This window comes from Plectropomus leopardus, chromosome 15 (genome assembly GCF_026936395.1).
Source record: "Plectropomus leopardus strain MGB_pleo_1.0 chromosome 15, ASM2693639v1, whole genome shotgun sequence".
NCBI classification, from domain to species: Eukaryota; Metazoa; Chordata; class Actinopteri; order Perciformes; family Serranidae; genus Plectropomus; species Plectropomus leopardus.
In genome coordinates, this window is record NC_142190.1 from 7,017,769 (window position 1) to 7,033,477 (window position 15,709).

A 15,709-nucleotide genomic window follows, 5' to 3' on the forward strand; every position below is an offset into this window, starting at 1 on the left:
GCTAGGGATACTTGTTTCTAGAAGATGCTACTTCACATGAATTCTTAAAAACCTGCTGGCATTCCTCATGGATCAATGCTGGTGCCTGTGATGTTTTGGTTTTATGAAGTTGAAAAGAGGGTAAACGTTACATCATAATTGCAGGCAGGTCCATGGTAACTCATAATATCTATAGTTAGGTTGGCAGAACATTTTGTACAGTTAATTTATGGTTCCCAAACATATCTGAACGACTTGTAGTGATCCCCTGGCTTTATTCATTGCGGTGCTTGACACTTGCGGTTTTGAGTGAAATGTCTCGTAAAGTACTGGAGGCATTGCCAAGATATTTAATACAAGTTCCCCTTGCAATGTTACGTAATTATATGGTGATCCCATAACTTTTTATCTAGTGCCATCATCAGCTCAGAGTTATAAATATTTTGCAGAATAATAATAATTGCAGAACTGACAGCCTCAGCTTTACTTTGTGTTTAGTGCTCATTGAACCTGATAAACATTAAAATCTAGTGAACATGTTAATTTTGTCAATTTGAATATGTGAGCATGCTGATGTTAGCAAAAAAAAATATTTGAAATTTCATCAATTTCAGTTGGAACTTACCACAGGTACATTGCAGCCTAGTGAACAGCAGTGTTGGGGAGTATTAAACATGTAAAATTTTGCCGTATACCTTGCTAGTGGTTGGTTATGTAAAAAAAAATGTCCCATTAAGGGAATGAGGTGGTATTTCAGGTGATTCAAAAAAGCCATATTTTGCAAAACTATTGCTATGGCTATGTGCTAGGACATAATGCAGCAGGCGCCACAAAAGGTGTTATCGCATCACATAACTCTTCAGAAGTTGAGTGGATCATCTGGAAATTTTGAATCTTCAATTCCTCTGTAAAAATTGTGGACTATCACGTCCCAGAAATCCTTTATATGTGTATGTATAAGGGGCTTGCCTTTATATTACCACTCACATAACATCTCTACATTGGCTCTGACTGGAATATGACGGCTAGTGCAGTGGCTGCAATAGAAATAAACCTGATAATGTTTTGAACATCCATCGCCATGCTTCTTGGAATGTTATCCTGATAGGAGAAGTCGCATAACATCACTCAATGGAAACATAGGCATCTTGCAATTGTTTTGTTTTTTTTTGACATTTGGAAATATCGCAGTTTACGCAGAACAATTTACGCAGAACTGTAATGGAAACCCACCTTGTGTTACTGTCAGAAAACAGAAAACACAAACACTGACAGGTGTTTGTGTTTGGACCAAAGCACCAAAGTATAGGAAAAACTGACTGTCTGAAATCACACTCTGGCTCTATTGGTTTCTACTTTGAATAGAATGTGATCTAATTTGATCCAGATAGTTAAAATAAGTGACTGATCCCTTTTAATTGAGGGGGATTATTCCACCCTATCAGTTTAGTTTAACAGTTAATCCGATATGGCTTAAAATAAACTAACAGCAGCCCACGCAGCTCTAACAATCAGCACCATGCCTGCTAAACACACTGCATACTCCTGAGTGCAGCACTAACGATACTGAAACACAGACATCCGAAGTGAAAGCAGCTTTGAATTAAATTACTGCTAAATTTACAGTCTTGTCACTGAGATAAATTCCTGCTGTATTTAGTGAAAGTCTGTCTTTCTGCTTACTGAAGCTGTGACCTCTTCTGCTTCTCTTCTCTGGCCCGCTGCTGTTCAATCTCCTGTTTGAGTAACTTTCCCTCTTCTTCCTCAGCTTTCTCCTGCCATTTTCCCTGAAACACTTGTTGCCATGCCGAATTAGCTGCCAAACAAGGAAAGACAGAAATCACGTCCGTAGTGCAATAAAACATTATGTCCCACAGAAAACCAAGACGTGAACATTCCTGCACACTTGTAGGCTGTAAAATCCTCAGCCAGCTGCAGTGAAAAGAGACACGGGGAACTGCTCCAGCCCCGACCCCTGGCCTGACCCAGGAGGAGCTCTTCTTTCATCCTGCAGGAGAAAACATAGTGTCCCGTGTCTGATCTGGAACGGTTGATACAAAATGATGCAGGAGATTGTGTGATGTATACTCCATGAGACATGTGAACACAGTGCCATCACAGTTCATACAAGTCTGCGCCTGGAGGTCAGCACACTGTTGTATATTGTTTTGTTTAAGTGTCATCAAATTTGGATGGAGCGATGTTTTCTCTATTGAGATTCAACCTGTACTGTGATGTAACTTTTTTATGACTTTATGTGGTCATGCAAAGTTCAGGCTGAACCCTCAGTTTACTACCAACTTTATACGCTCTGGGTTTTACTGCACATGCCCCAAACAGGGGTCATTCCTGTTTTCCCAGGGTCCTGTGTTCCCCAGCTCTTTATAGCACGTAAGAGGAACCTGAACAAGATGTTCCACAGCTCTGTATTTGCCAAATATGACATGAGCGATAGTTAGATAAGGGACTATAACCACAACCCTGAGAGTCATTAAATCGCACTGGACTCAGCCTAAATGACACTAGCTCCTGGATATCCCGCGGCGCCCCGATAGTAAGAACAACTCCCAAACATATTTCAGCCCTACATTTAAAATAATAAGAATTAGTTAACCAGTTAGTTAACCAATTAACCCTGTGGAACTGGAGCAAATTGGCTTGATTTCTTTCAAAAAAATGGAAAGAAGAAACTGATCCAAAATCAATAAATATATAAATAAATTTAAAAACTGAAAAAGAAGTAGAATAATAATAGAGAATAATTACCTGAAAATTAATTAAAATAATTTTTGATTAAGTTTTTTTTTTTGCGTGTCATTTTCTTTAAAAGAAAATGACACGCAAAAAGTATTTTAAAAATTATAGTAACTATGTAACATAATTTAAAATGTAATTATTTTTTAATTATTGTTTTTTTCCTAGGTTTTTTCAAATCATTTTCTAAATCTACAAATTTTCTTGCAATTTACCAAGGTTCTCATTGCTTTATTCTTTCTGACAGAAATTACACCAACTTGCTTAGAGTTCAAAGGCTAAAATACTTGTGAAAGGCATCTGAAAACAGCAAAAGAAAAGTGATGTTGCTCTAGGTTCCAAAGGGTTAAAGACAAGAAAGAACAACAGAAAAATAATGATTAAACATTTAGGGGTCAGGAAATCAAAAGTTTTCAGGTTGAGGTAAACAGCATTTTTAACAGCCACATGTCTCAATGTACTTTAGTGTGAGGACGTGAAGGTGACAGATGGAGCATTAACTGTGGCTTTGACGCACATCCACCACTGACGCGTTTGTATTTCTGTCCTAAACATAAAAAATAAAAATATCCCCACCTTTAACAACTGTCATAGTTCAAATTCTGAAACTAAATGCTGACACCATCACAAGCACAAGTGCTCTTCCTCTCTGTTAATGTGGTTATTTATTTTTATTATATTTAAGTTAATCAGAGTTTGGTCTTTTTCAAATATCTGACTTCTCATTCTTACAGTGTAATCATATATTTCTTTTAAAATAATGTGTCTTGCGTGCTTAACATCAACAACAAACAGTGTTATGGCCGGAGTAAGCAAGATAACAGGGGATCCAAACGCAGGCAGCTTCATTATGCAGAGATAACCTATTTAACATTGATTAACAGATCCCTCTGTGAAATTTGACCTTGAAGGCCTCGAAGATACTGAAAAAAGTATTGTAGGTCCTATTCACAGTATACTATTCAAGGCATTTCTTGATATGCTGTATTATAACTTTTTCGTTTTTGTTTTTTTTTTGGCATAAACTACATCTTTCTTTTTTTTTTTTTTAGCAATTTTGACCACATAGTATACTATGACTAGGACCTACAATACTTTTTTCCCTTTCTTCAAGGCCCTTTATAGAACAGTATTTTTTTTATGGCATGCTGTATTATGACTTTTAATGGCATTTTTCATTACAATGACTGGCTCAGGCTGCGATGTGCTTGAAATGTATCAAAATCTTGTAAGTGGACACTGACCTTAAATTATTTTCCAGGACACATAGAGAGAAAGAGGGAAGTTTAATGCCATGTAGCTCCTTTTGTATAATTGTTTGCCTTATTGTGTTGACTGTGCAGTTAACAGGTCAGTAAAACACAAAACAAATGCACTTTTGCATAGAGACATTACTCATTTTAATCACAACCTATCACAGTGAAATCACTTCTTACTGCAGAGGACCAAATCCTCTTGAACTGGAAAATTAAAGAAACAGTTTTGTTTAAGAAAATATATTTAAACATCTATTTGCAGATTAGCTACAACCAGTTAATTTAGCTCAGCATACAATTTATTCTCAGCTGGCAAAAAGAGGGAGGATTTGGTTTCCTCAGAGATTACCCACATAGCAAATGAAGGCCTTTTGGCAACCAAAGAGCCACTGTTGGTTCCATGCTGCCAAAAGATGTTTGAAACTGATCAGTGATGCCAGATTTTTACTAACTGACCAGATGATATTTTGTCAGCCCAACAGTGACGCTGGTTTAACATTAGTTTGATAAAAAGCTTAAGTTGCTAACAGTATAAGGCACTTGAGGTCCCATGATAGTCGGTAAATTTTTACAGGCTTCCAACAGAATCTGGCTGTGTGTCCACTGGGCAGCTCTTTTCTGTCAGTAGTGTTAAATCACATGTTTAGGAGGAATGTCGGTGCTAACTGGCTGAAAAATAGGCATGGTGCTTGAGTTAAATAGGATATTTTAAATATTATTTTAAACTGGTGCTGTGCTGTTAAACCACATACTGCACAAGCATCTGCAAATTTTTGTCTGTTGCACAAACTCAAACCATTTCCAAAATTTAACAGTGACCTAAAGCTCATCCTGTCCCCATGCAAGGTGTGAAAATAATGCTAGACTTAAGGACACAGTAAATCCATGACTCGGACGGACAAAAAACCTCTAGGTAGAGGTGAAAGAGCAAACTTAGCACAATTCGTCTTACCAAAATGGCAGCGTACCTGTGAGCTCCTGTCTCCAGGCTAATTCCAGAAATACTGGCAAACAATCAGTCTGTTCAAGGTGTACAAAAAGTTCTCAGCATGCATTATTAAAGGAATACTTCACCCCAAAAATGATTTGTGCATCTAATGGTCATGTAGTGTTATCTTGAATTTGTGCAAACATATTGATTAACTGATTGATTAATGATCACGTTTAACAACAGTAAAACTACATAAAAACATCTGGTTACAAACTCTCACAAAACTTTCAGTGACATCCAATTTTAATTTATCCAGTCATATGCTCAGTGCTTCCCAAACAAATTCATTTTCACTCAAACCTTACTACTTAAAACTGAGCTGAAATAGAAACATATTCATGCTCACGTCAGAGCCAGACTCAAATACTCAGGTTTTTATTTTTATTTTTTTTGCGAAAATACATATGTTTGGGAAAAACTGAGGACATAACTGGATAAATTAGACTTGACTGAACAAGCTGTGAGAGTTTTTTTTTGCGGCAAAAATATGATATTTCAACATGTTTGACGTTTTCCAAAGAGGCATGAAGGTAAGACGGCATAAGTAATTGATCTGCAAAAGGTCACCTTTTGGGTGAAGTATTCCTTTAAACATATGCAGAGAGAAAGGTGGAATTTTTTATTTTATTTTTGTATTTAACTGTCCCTTTTTCATGCTTAATAAGCCAAAAGTAAAACTGCAGTTTACAGTTTCACAACAAAAAAATGGCAGGTTTGAATTGCTGTTTATAATAACATCACTCAGTAATCAAGAGGAAACAGAAATACAATTTTCATCAAAAAGAGGAATGTAGCATACTGAAGCATATATCTGTATGTTTGTTAAGTGTTTGGCTTGTATGTTTGTTTGTGGTTTAGCCACTTGATGTCACTGTTGTTCTCTGTATAAGTTAGATCTGTTAGTTGCTAGTATTGCACGTCCTGCACGTGCAGCCATGATATCTATTCAATGTGGGAGACAAACCAGATTAGATACCTGTGTAACTGGCAACAAGAAAGATAAAATGTGTTTCTGTCTTTGGCTCAGTGGAGCAACAATAAATAAACAGCCTCCGTTTAAAGTCATCTAGTTTTAGTGGAATGGTTTCTGTAAACCTCCTACCAACAACTGCCATCAGGCTGTAGCAGTGAAACAGGCCGCCGCACCTTAAAGACGAGCACCCAATGGACACAAAGCCGTCCACATGCTTCCTTATGTAAAAACCCAGAACACAGACAACCAAGAAAACTCAGTTAACAGTTTACATATTGTGCTTTAAAATGTTCTTCCACCATCATAAAACCCCAAAAAATCATGCTCCAGTTCTACCCACTCGACCGCTGCGATGCATCACACCCATGAGAGTCCTGTTTCTGTCATGGATGTGAGACATTGCACAGGTCCGACCCAGATACCACTTTCATACATAAACACATCCAAAGCTACACGTGGACAACACATACCCATGCACCTCCGCGTCTAACGAAGCAACAAAATAAACAATAACACAGATAAAAACTACCATTTAACAAAAAAACAAAACAAAAGCAAAGCAAACTACCCGATCAAAACATTTCTCAAATGTCCATCAAAACTGTATTGTAGGACGGCTGCTCAAAAAACGAGTCCATCTCACAATACATATATCTGTCTCTATAAATATTAACATGCAGAGAAGTATTCATACTAACACATCCTCTGCCCTGTACCCTGGGCTACCATGGCTGTGGTGGCTTTAAGGAGGATTTCATGCTACATGCTAGATGGTGCCAGATTTGTCTAAAAGTGGATTAGTGACAACTGGAAGCTGAGACGGCGCTTGGCGATTGTCTTCCCCTCAGTGAGCCCCATAGTGAGGACATTTTTGACCAGACTGCCCTGACAACTAAAATAATGCAACAACTAATAATACAACTATAACATATCTGTTGTGTGCAGGAATGTACAACACAAACTTTTTTTTCTGGTGATCTGGTTGATCTGTAGCACTGTGCAACTATGGTGGTTTTGAATGCTCGCTGAATTTGTAATCATGTTATCTTTATTTTTTGAGTGATTTGAAATCTTAATTTTGCCAGTTAAGCTCTCATACATCCGCCTGTAATTAGACAGCATTTACAATTTGAGAACTTCAGCTTCATGGAATTGAGAAAAGTACAATAGTGCATGTGCCAAATTAAATTTGGTACTTGAAATTAAATATGAGGGGAGACAAAATCCACATGGAGCTGAATGTAGCCTAAATGTAGTTTCTATGCTGCCGAGTAGGGTTGGGACAAATAATCAATACAGTTATATACCACAAAACAATCTCATGTGATACTGATAGATCTGCTTATTTCCACTCCAGAATACTTATCTTAAAAATTAATAGTTTTTGGCATTTTGGCTCATTTGTCAAAGTTGTGCATTCAACTCTGTGAAATTTCCTCATCATGCAGGCAATTCCTATGTTTTTCTCACATAATCTGCCATTTCTGCTCAGTTACATAGATTGTAATGTATCACAGATGACTGTCTTGCACTATATCACAGAATCACATTTTCAGATTCAACTGTTGGCAATGTATTGTGATTTGCCAGCCCCACTGCACAATGTTGATCATTTATCTATCTGGTAAAAGTAGTACAAACATTCATTCTTCATCGAAATACTGTGCGCCATGTTTTAGTGTCAAAGTCAGATGGAGAGAGTAATTGTTAAATTTAGAAGTAAGCGTAAGTTAAAACTTCAGATACATTTTTTATTTTAGTATTTCTGACATGACATTTACTTTTAACTGCTGCAAACAGTGTGGAGAGCAGCTAATCAAGAGCCAGTGTGTGGTTTACTTCTGTCATTTGTTGTGATATTTTCAGACTAAATCTTAACTTAATCAAGCAAAATAAAGTTGGGAAATTGAGAAAGGAAAGGAACTGCCTGTTTGTGCCACAGAGCAAATCATCTCAGATTTTTGAACAAAACTGCCCCATGTGAAGCTCAAATCTCGCCCAGTTCCCAGTTGTCATGATTGCTTTACTTCCACCTTAATCCATTGCACAACCAACTGGCTGTAGCACACTCTGGAAAGATTTGGTCTTTGATTATTTTGTCATGAAAAAAAATCCCAAACTAAACAGTTACCAACCCAATTTGGTCAAACCAAAGATTCGAACCAATGATCCCAAATCTATGGGGAGGAGAGGGAGATTTCAACCACCACCAACCCTGGGAGCCCTGAGGATGAGGGACGGGATGGGAGGGGAGGGGGGAGGGGCATGCGGGGTGGGAGGGCGGGTGACGTCTGGGTCTTCTCATCGATCAATCATTCCTGTCGGAGAGAAGCAGTGTGTCTTTAAGGGGTTGTAATGATTTCCTGTTTCGAAATAAACAAAGCACAGGTGCAGTTGTTACATTTCATACAAATGTTTAGTCAGCTCGAAAAAGAAAAGAAAGAAACCGTCTGGATGTTCGAGCAACAAGGCAGATCCACTCAAAATGTGGATAACAAGCTGAAATTATTTTATTTTCTTGTATTGTATTGTAAACCATCATTCCATGTTAACTGAGTGCAGAGAAAACTTACAGTATTTTTAGGTTTTCAATTTCTCAAAACTGTAAAACCATTTAGTTTTATTCGAGAGGATGGTTCGTATTTTTTCAAGTGGGGTTGCATGAGGCACTTACCCTCATAGTCAGTGTCTAACCTACAGTAGACGTCTGTTTGCACGGCCCCAGTTTGGAGAACAAAAGCAGGATGAGGGGCAGCAACATATTTAAGCCATCAAAAAAAAAAAAATCAGTTTAACCAGTTAAAGCTTTTGAAACCTGAGCAAATTGGTTTTACTTTGAGTAAAAAAAAATGGAGAAAAGGCTAGAGAAACTACCTGAGACATTTGCCTAAAAATTGGTTAATAATTCAGATAACGTAAGAAAAAGAAAAAAAGGGGTATGCTGAAAAGGGGAAATTATTATATATTTTCTGTTACAATTTAAAATATAAAATAGTGTAATTATAAATAGCTTTTGGGACATTTTCCCTATTTTTTGGATAATTTTCTAATAATGCTCCCCTCTTTTTTAAAAACTCATTTGTAGGTAATTTGCTTGTCACATTTTTACTAATTTCTTGTAATTTGCGGGACATTTCTTGTCAAGTTGGTCATTGCGTTTTTATCCATGTTTTCAAAAGAAATCCTATCAATTTGCTCCGGTTTCAAAGTGTCAATAGCCTGTGAAAGGCATCTGAACACAGCACAAGGAAACTGATGTCAATCCAGGTTTCAAAGGGTTAAGTGTATGCTATATTTAGTATTTTTACACTTTACCTTTCCGTCACACAGCTGGTTGAGACGGCGAAATTTAACAAAAACATCATTTTCAGTTTGGCTTGCTAAACACAGGAGCCACCTGCTGCTGCCTCCATCAGTCAGTTGGTGTTATTGTGCGGCTTTGGCGTATCCGAAATAAAAACACCAATTACAAAGTATCTGATCGAAGCAGCAGTAGACCAGCAGCTCCTGTATTTAGCGATGTTTCGTCATTATTTTTCTCAATTGAGTTTAGCTTTAAAGAGAGCAATAAAACAGCTCAATGTATATATTAAATATGACATTTAAACTGATATAGATTTTTTTGGGTAGGACTTTTTTTGGTGGCTACAAAACACTTTATTGCTGAATAAACCCTCCACATCAGAACATTACTCAGAGTACATGTCAGTACTCCTGCAGTGTATTACATCCACTGCATGTAATACACTGACTATGGATAAGTACCTTGTCCAAACTCTATTTATCCTGCTGGAATAATTAAAACCTTCATGTAAAGACACACAGGAGTTTTCAAACCCTTGTGTTTTCAAACAGCAAGTGTGTGTGTGTGTGTGTGTGCAGTTAATGTGGCCACAAACTCACTTCAACTCTAATTTCAATAAGCCAACTCGATTTAAAAAAAAAAAAAAGTACATGCCAGTACAAAACCTCAGCTGTTCTTTTAAAATTTTATTTATTGTGTTTTTCTCACTTGGAATTAAATTCCCCGCCTTTTTGAAAAAAGGTGCAATTAAATCATTATAATAGTAATTTTCCCTCACCCTCATTCTAACCTCTGGCTCCCACCCTTCCTTATGTTAGTGTTGAATGTGATGTGGCTTCGTGAAGGCGTTCTGTTGAATCAGTTCCCAGTTCTGCAGTTTATCATGGTGCTTGGATGCCAGCAGGTTTCTCAGAATTAATAAACCGCTCTCAAACAGCAGCAGTGCTGAATATCTGCTGCTAATCGCACCAGAAATTATCAATAAGAAAGAGAGACCAAGAGAGACTCTTGAGACCAAAATCCTCACAGTAACTGCTCGCTCTGGTGCTTGTTGTTAACGTTTTATTGCGGATTATGTTGAGTGATAGTAGGTGATATTACTGTATTTGGTCATCTCCTATAAAACTTTCTTCCATTTTTACCTGCTTGATCATCTCTCCAGTTTTCTCGATGACGATGGTCTTGGCTTCTTTGACAGGCGAGGTGACCTGGTAGTCGTCGCTCAGCAGCCCGAGGATCGGGTACTGGTTCCTGTACCTGCACACACACACGGAGGTATGTTCACTTATGGCCTTTACAGACAGATTTGGTTGGTTAGTTCACTGCAGACTGAGATAATAATTACGTTTTATATTTGGTGCAGATATTTTTCCCCCTTTTTTTTTTTTTTAAATCATCTCCTTGACTGTCAAATCTGTTTCTAATAGATTTTTCTATTTTGTGTTGTCAGTTTGCATTGACAGCAGTTAGAGGGACAACAATTTGAGTCTAAAAACTTTATGAAAATGTCCATTGATTCCAAGGTAACATTTTAAAATGCTTCTTTTTTTAACCAACTGTCCATAACCAAAATACAATATTTTTACTAAAATGTAAAAACAGCTGATTCTACCATTAAGAAGCTGGAACCTTAAAATATTTGGCAAATTTGCTTGAAGAAAGACCTCAACAGCTAACTGATTATTAAAACGGTTTTGGTTTTTGTGTTTTCAGATGCTCTGCTGTGATGTTGTACCTCTTGGTGATGATGGTCTTGGTGACTTGGCTCTTGGAGCTTTCGTTTCTGTCCTGCATCAGCCTCCTGATCTCCTGAGGGCCACAAGAGGTCAAAGGTCAGTACAGTGTGTGCTTAAAGGCCATCTCTTGTGTGATTCATGTAATTCATAAAAATACAGTCGGTACTTGGAATCTATTGTCTGGTCAGATTTGTAGTTTATTTATTCATTGATTGCATTGCTAATTTTCCAAATTTTAGACTGTATTTTATTTTGGCGGTTTTTGTTTAGACAGTGTTTCAATTAAAATGTATGGCTTCTATTGTGTAACTGGAAAAACAAAAAGTGTTTTGTAGCTGATTCTCTTAATTTGACATTTTTTTCCAATCTGCTTCTCTTCTTGTGAACTAGCTGCAGCTTTTAGTGTGAGAAACTATGAAACAGGTGACATGGCAGCACCCTGAGGGGACAAAGGCATTGCCAAAGTGAAATTAACCCATCAGTTGAAGCTGCACAAAGACAATGAGGTCAGAATGCAGTTGAACCTGACAGGTGAAAACGAATGAATGAAGTAAGCAGCAAATCAGCTCACAAGCATAAATGATGTGTGTGTGTGTGTGTGTGTGTGTTTCTTTCTGTGTAAACAGGTCACATTTCCCAGCTGGCATGATTTACACACTTCATCCCAGGTAAGTCACGTACTTTCTTTCTGCACGACTGAACACACAGACACACACACACACACAGACACAGACACACACACAGACACAGACACAGACATAGACACAGACACACAGACACACACACACACACACACAAAGACACAGACACACAGACACACACACACAGACACACACACACACAGACACAGACACAGACATAGACATAGACACAGACACACAGACACACAGACACACACACACACACACACACAGACAGACACACAGACACACAGACACACAGACACACACACACACTCCTTTCGTTGATTTGGAGTGTAGCGCCTGTGATTGTAAACTGATAACTCAAAATGTGAAACTAGTTTATTACAACTTGGGTCTTATTTTGCAGTTTTGTCCATCATTGTTTTTTATCTGCAAACTGAGAATCGCCGATCTGACACATTTTAAACAAATCCAGAGTTTAGTCATACATATCGGAATGAGAAATCAAACGTGCATCGTAAGATCGTTCAGAGTATGACCTGGAATAACTTTGACCTACAGTACTTGCCGTAGTGGTGTGCACATTGGGTAATGAGCTTTTATCAACATTTCAGGTTAATTTGGAGGTAAATCTGATTATTTTAACAACCTGTCTCACCGTCTGACGACTTTCTATTCTCAGTTCTCAGCAAGTCACTTTATGGACGCAGTATTATTGTAACTTATAGAAAACGATGGCCAAAAAATATGAAAAAAAATCCCCCAAGTTGTGATAAACAAGAATTAATGGAACATACCAAAGATTTTGCATCATTTACTACAAATCACACGTGCTTTAAAATCACAGTCAAAGGAATAGTTTAAAAAAAAAAAAATTTGCATAGTACTCGGCTCCCTGGGCTCACTGTAGTCCCAGAAAAAGCTTTAAGTCGAAAGATGTTCTTATTCTCTCCACGAATAAGAGTAAAACAGTTGGCTGAAATAAAATGAGAAACTGTTGGTTTGTTTTGTTGCAGACCTCCTCCTGTCGTGTGATGGTGGTCTGCCGCTGCTCTAACAGGGCGAGCAGCTCTGAGATTTTCAGCTGGAGACTCTTTTCTGAGGACGACCTGTCGGTGGTGACCTCTGTCTGGATCTTCGTTATCTGGCTCTGGAGGGAGGACGGAGACAAATGAGTAAAAGGAGAGCCTGAGTAAGTAAATGGCACATGCCGCATTACAGCTGCCCTTAAAAGATATGTTCTGCAAGACAGAGCTCGCCTCTGCGAAAGAGTGTGAGGGAGAAGGGGAGAGGGAGAGAGGACATAAGAAAAAGAGAAAGTTAAAAAGGGGGGGATGGGTTGAGGGAGAAAGGAAGAGAAAGCAGGACAGAGAGGGGGTGAGAGGGGAATCAAGGGGGAGGGAGGTAGGTGAGACGAGAGACCAGGGGTGAGGGAGAGGGACAAGGGACAGATAGGGGACACAGAGGGTTGAAGGAGAAAGGGGGAGAGGTGGTGAGAGAGGGAGAGAAACAAGGGTTAGAGAGAAAGGGTGAAAGAGTGCAGGGGTATGGGAGAGGGGGATCAAGGGACATGGAGGGAGAGAGTGAGGGGTGAGGGTGAAAGGGGGAAAGAGGGGGAATAAGTGCAGGGGTGAGGAAGAAAAGTAGGGCTGGGGTGAGTGAGAGAGAGAGAAAGTGAGGGAGAAAGGGGGAGAGAGAATGGGTCTATCCACCCGCAGCCTGGTGATCTCCCGGTCTTTCTCCTCTCTCATGGAGTTCAGCTGGTCTCTGTACTGACGGGACAGCTCCTCTGTCTTGATGTGCAGGGTGCTGCTGCTGCCCTGTCCCGCCAGCTGCAGACACATGGACGACAAGAGGACAGAAAACCATCAGCCTCGCTGCAGAGTTAACACCTGCCTTATTTTTATCTTTTGACCTCGTCATTGAAACTAAAGTGTCTAAGTCATATTTGTGCAAGACGGGATTTTTTTTTTTTCTGATTATTGACTTTGGAATGTGGAATCTTCATCAATCATGGAGTAACTCATTTTGGAATCTTCACTGAGATTGATTTATGTCATGAAGAAAATAAAAGCTGGCTTGAAAACTGAACTACAATCAGAGGCCAAACGGTTTTTACTGCAGGCTACCTGCACCTCGTTTCCAAACTCACGATCAACGTGTTTTTCATCACGCAAGTATTTTTGACTCTTTGTTCTACAAGATCTAAGCACGAGTGTTAACAACCGTATTATCAAGAGTCTGCCAAACTTCAGAATAGCTCAGTGCTCCAGAAAACTCCCCGTCTGTCATTACAAGTAACCCTTTCAAACATGGGTCGACATCAAACATTTCAATACTTGAAATTTGAGCTGGTTGGTTTGATATCAATATTTTTGAGTCATTTCTTGTTACTCATTGCCTTCTTAATTTTTCTTAACGAAATCAAGCCAATTTGCTCAGGTTTCAAAGGGTTAAGACACGATTGAACTGATCTCTGCTGATAATTGATGGTGAGACAGACAGCGTGTTACCTTCTGCCGGAGCATCTCGTTCTCCTTCTCCAGAGCTCTCATCCTCCCCTCCACCTCTTTGATCTTGAAGTCGTGGCTTGATTCAGTGTTTCGGCTGCTCATCAGCTGAGTTTCCAGAGAACGCTGGGCGATGGTGGTTTCCTTCAGAGATGCCTGGAGAGGGACGACACACACACACACATTTTTAATGCCACTCAGGATGCCACTCAGAATTTAAGACCAACTAGTAAATTGGCAAAGTTTGTGTCCATTTTTGATTGACATACTAAACTAGGATTTTTTTCTTTTCCTTCAAATTTATTTTAACTTACATACTAAACTGTGGCGTTTTTGTCCAGTTTTGACTGACATACTTTTTGATACCAACCCCCCCGCAGGTTAGCCAAACTTAATGGGAAAAGAAAGAAAAAAAGCAAACCCTAAAACATAACCCAAACTTCTACTTGTAAACATCAATAATATTTTATATACAGACTTCAACTTTGGCTTACCAGACTTAGAGAAAGTTCTGTGCAAAAATGTCTTGTGCACGGAGGAATTACTTCCACTATTTTGGACGCACTTGCTCTAAATTCAGTGGTTGAACTTATCTGGATAAATGCTTTACAACGTGTCTGATCATCTGACTCTTGTCCTGTTGGACTTTGTTATAGTTATGTCACTGACTGCAAAGAAAATGATGGCAAAACTAAAAATAAGAATGATAAATTGTAATTAAAATGACTTACATGTTAAAATATGTACTTTGTTTTTAACATTAAACTCTCTAACATATGCTCTGACATATACACTGCTACATACATTTACCTTTTCACAAAATATAAAAGAACACAATGTGTGTCGAGATGATTACTTTTTAGATTTGAGTCCAGTTTTGTGTTAACCTGAACCTTCTACAGACACCAGGCTCTGCAGGGCATTCTGGTCTACAGTAAAACAAGTAAATGCATGATCTTTAACTTTACTTAAAACACACATGCGCGCACACACACACACACACACAAACACACACACAGATGGAAGCATTGTACCTGGAGCTGTCTGTTGTTTTCTCGGACGGCCTCCAGGAGGCAGTCATACTGCTTTGCCTGGTCGGCTTTGAAGCTCAGATCTCTCTCTAAACCCTCCTTCTCGCTCTCCAGACGCTGCGACAAGAGACAGACAGACACATCTTCAGTAATACTTTGGCAAATTTTGTCATGTTCATGTTTGATCAATAACATATTTCCTCTCAATTCCTCTCAGATATGTCGACATCATGTGACGGTAGGTGATTGAAGTGGATACCTGCTTTTATTGTGTTGATAAGATAAGATAAAATAAGATAATCCTTTAGTAGTCCCACAGTGGGGAAATCTGCAGTGTCGCAGCAGCTATAGGAATAGGATAAAAAGAACAATATAATAGTAAAAAATAGTAAAAAATGATTACAAATTAAAAAAAAAAGAATAATAAAAAACAAGGTGCTAAGTAAATAAGAAAACAAGGTACAAAATAGTAATATAAAGTGACATGGTGCCAAGAATAGTTTATGTCTCTTTTTGTTAGAAAAAACGACA

At 38.5% G+C, this 15,709-nt stretch overlaps 1 protein-coding gene across 2 annotated transcripts in view; it reads right to left on the minus strand.

Annotated features, from left to right (window-relative positions):
* Positions 1-4,000: 4,000 nt before the first annotated feature.
* Positions 4,001-15,709, minus strand: part of pof1b (POF1B actin binding protein) — a 36,984-nt gene continuing 25,275 nt past the window's right edge. Inside the window, exons 7-13 of one of the 2 annotated variants that reach the window (XM_042499018.2) lie at positions 15,182-15,295; positions 14,151-14,303; positions 13,350-13,469; positions 12,656-12,787; positions 10,993-11,066; positions 10,400-10,514; positions 4,001-8,316 (exon numbers count right to left, since the gene is read on the minus strand). In XM_042499018.2, coding sequence (XP_042354952.2) covers positions 8,296-8,316; positions 10,400-10,514; positions 10,993-11,066; positions 12,656-12,787; positions 13,350-13,469; positions 14,151-14,303; positions 15,182-15,295 — 729 coding nt within the window. In that variant the 3' untranslated portion in view covers positions 4,001-8,295. The remainder of the gene's footprint in view (positions 8,317-10,399; positions 10,515-10,992; positions 11,067-12,655; positions 12,788-13,349; positions 13,470-14,150; positions 14,304-15,181; positions 15,296-15,709) is intronic. The other variant, XM_042499019.2, reaches the window with a different exon arrangement.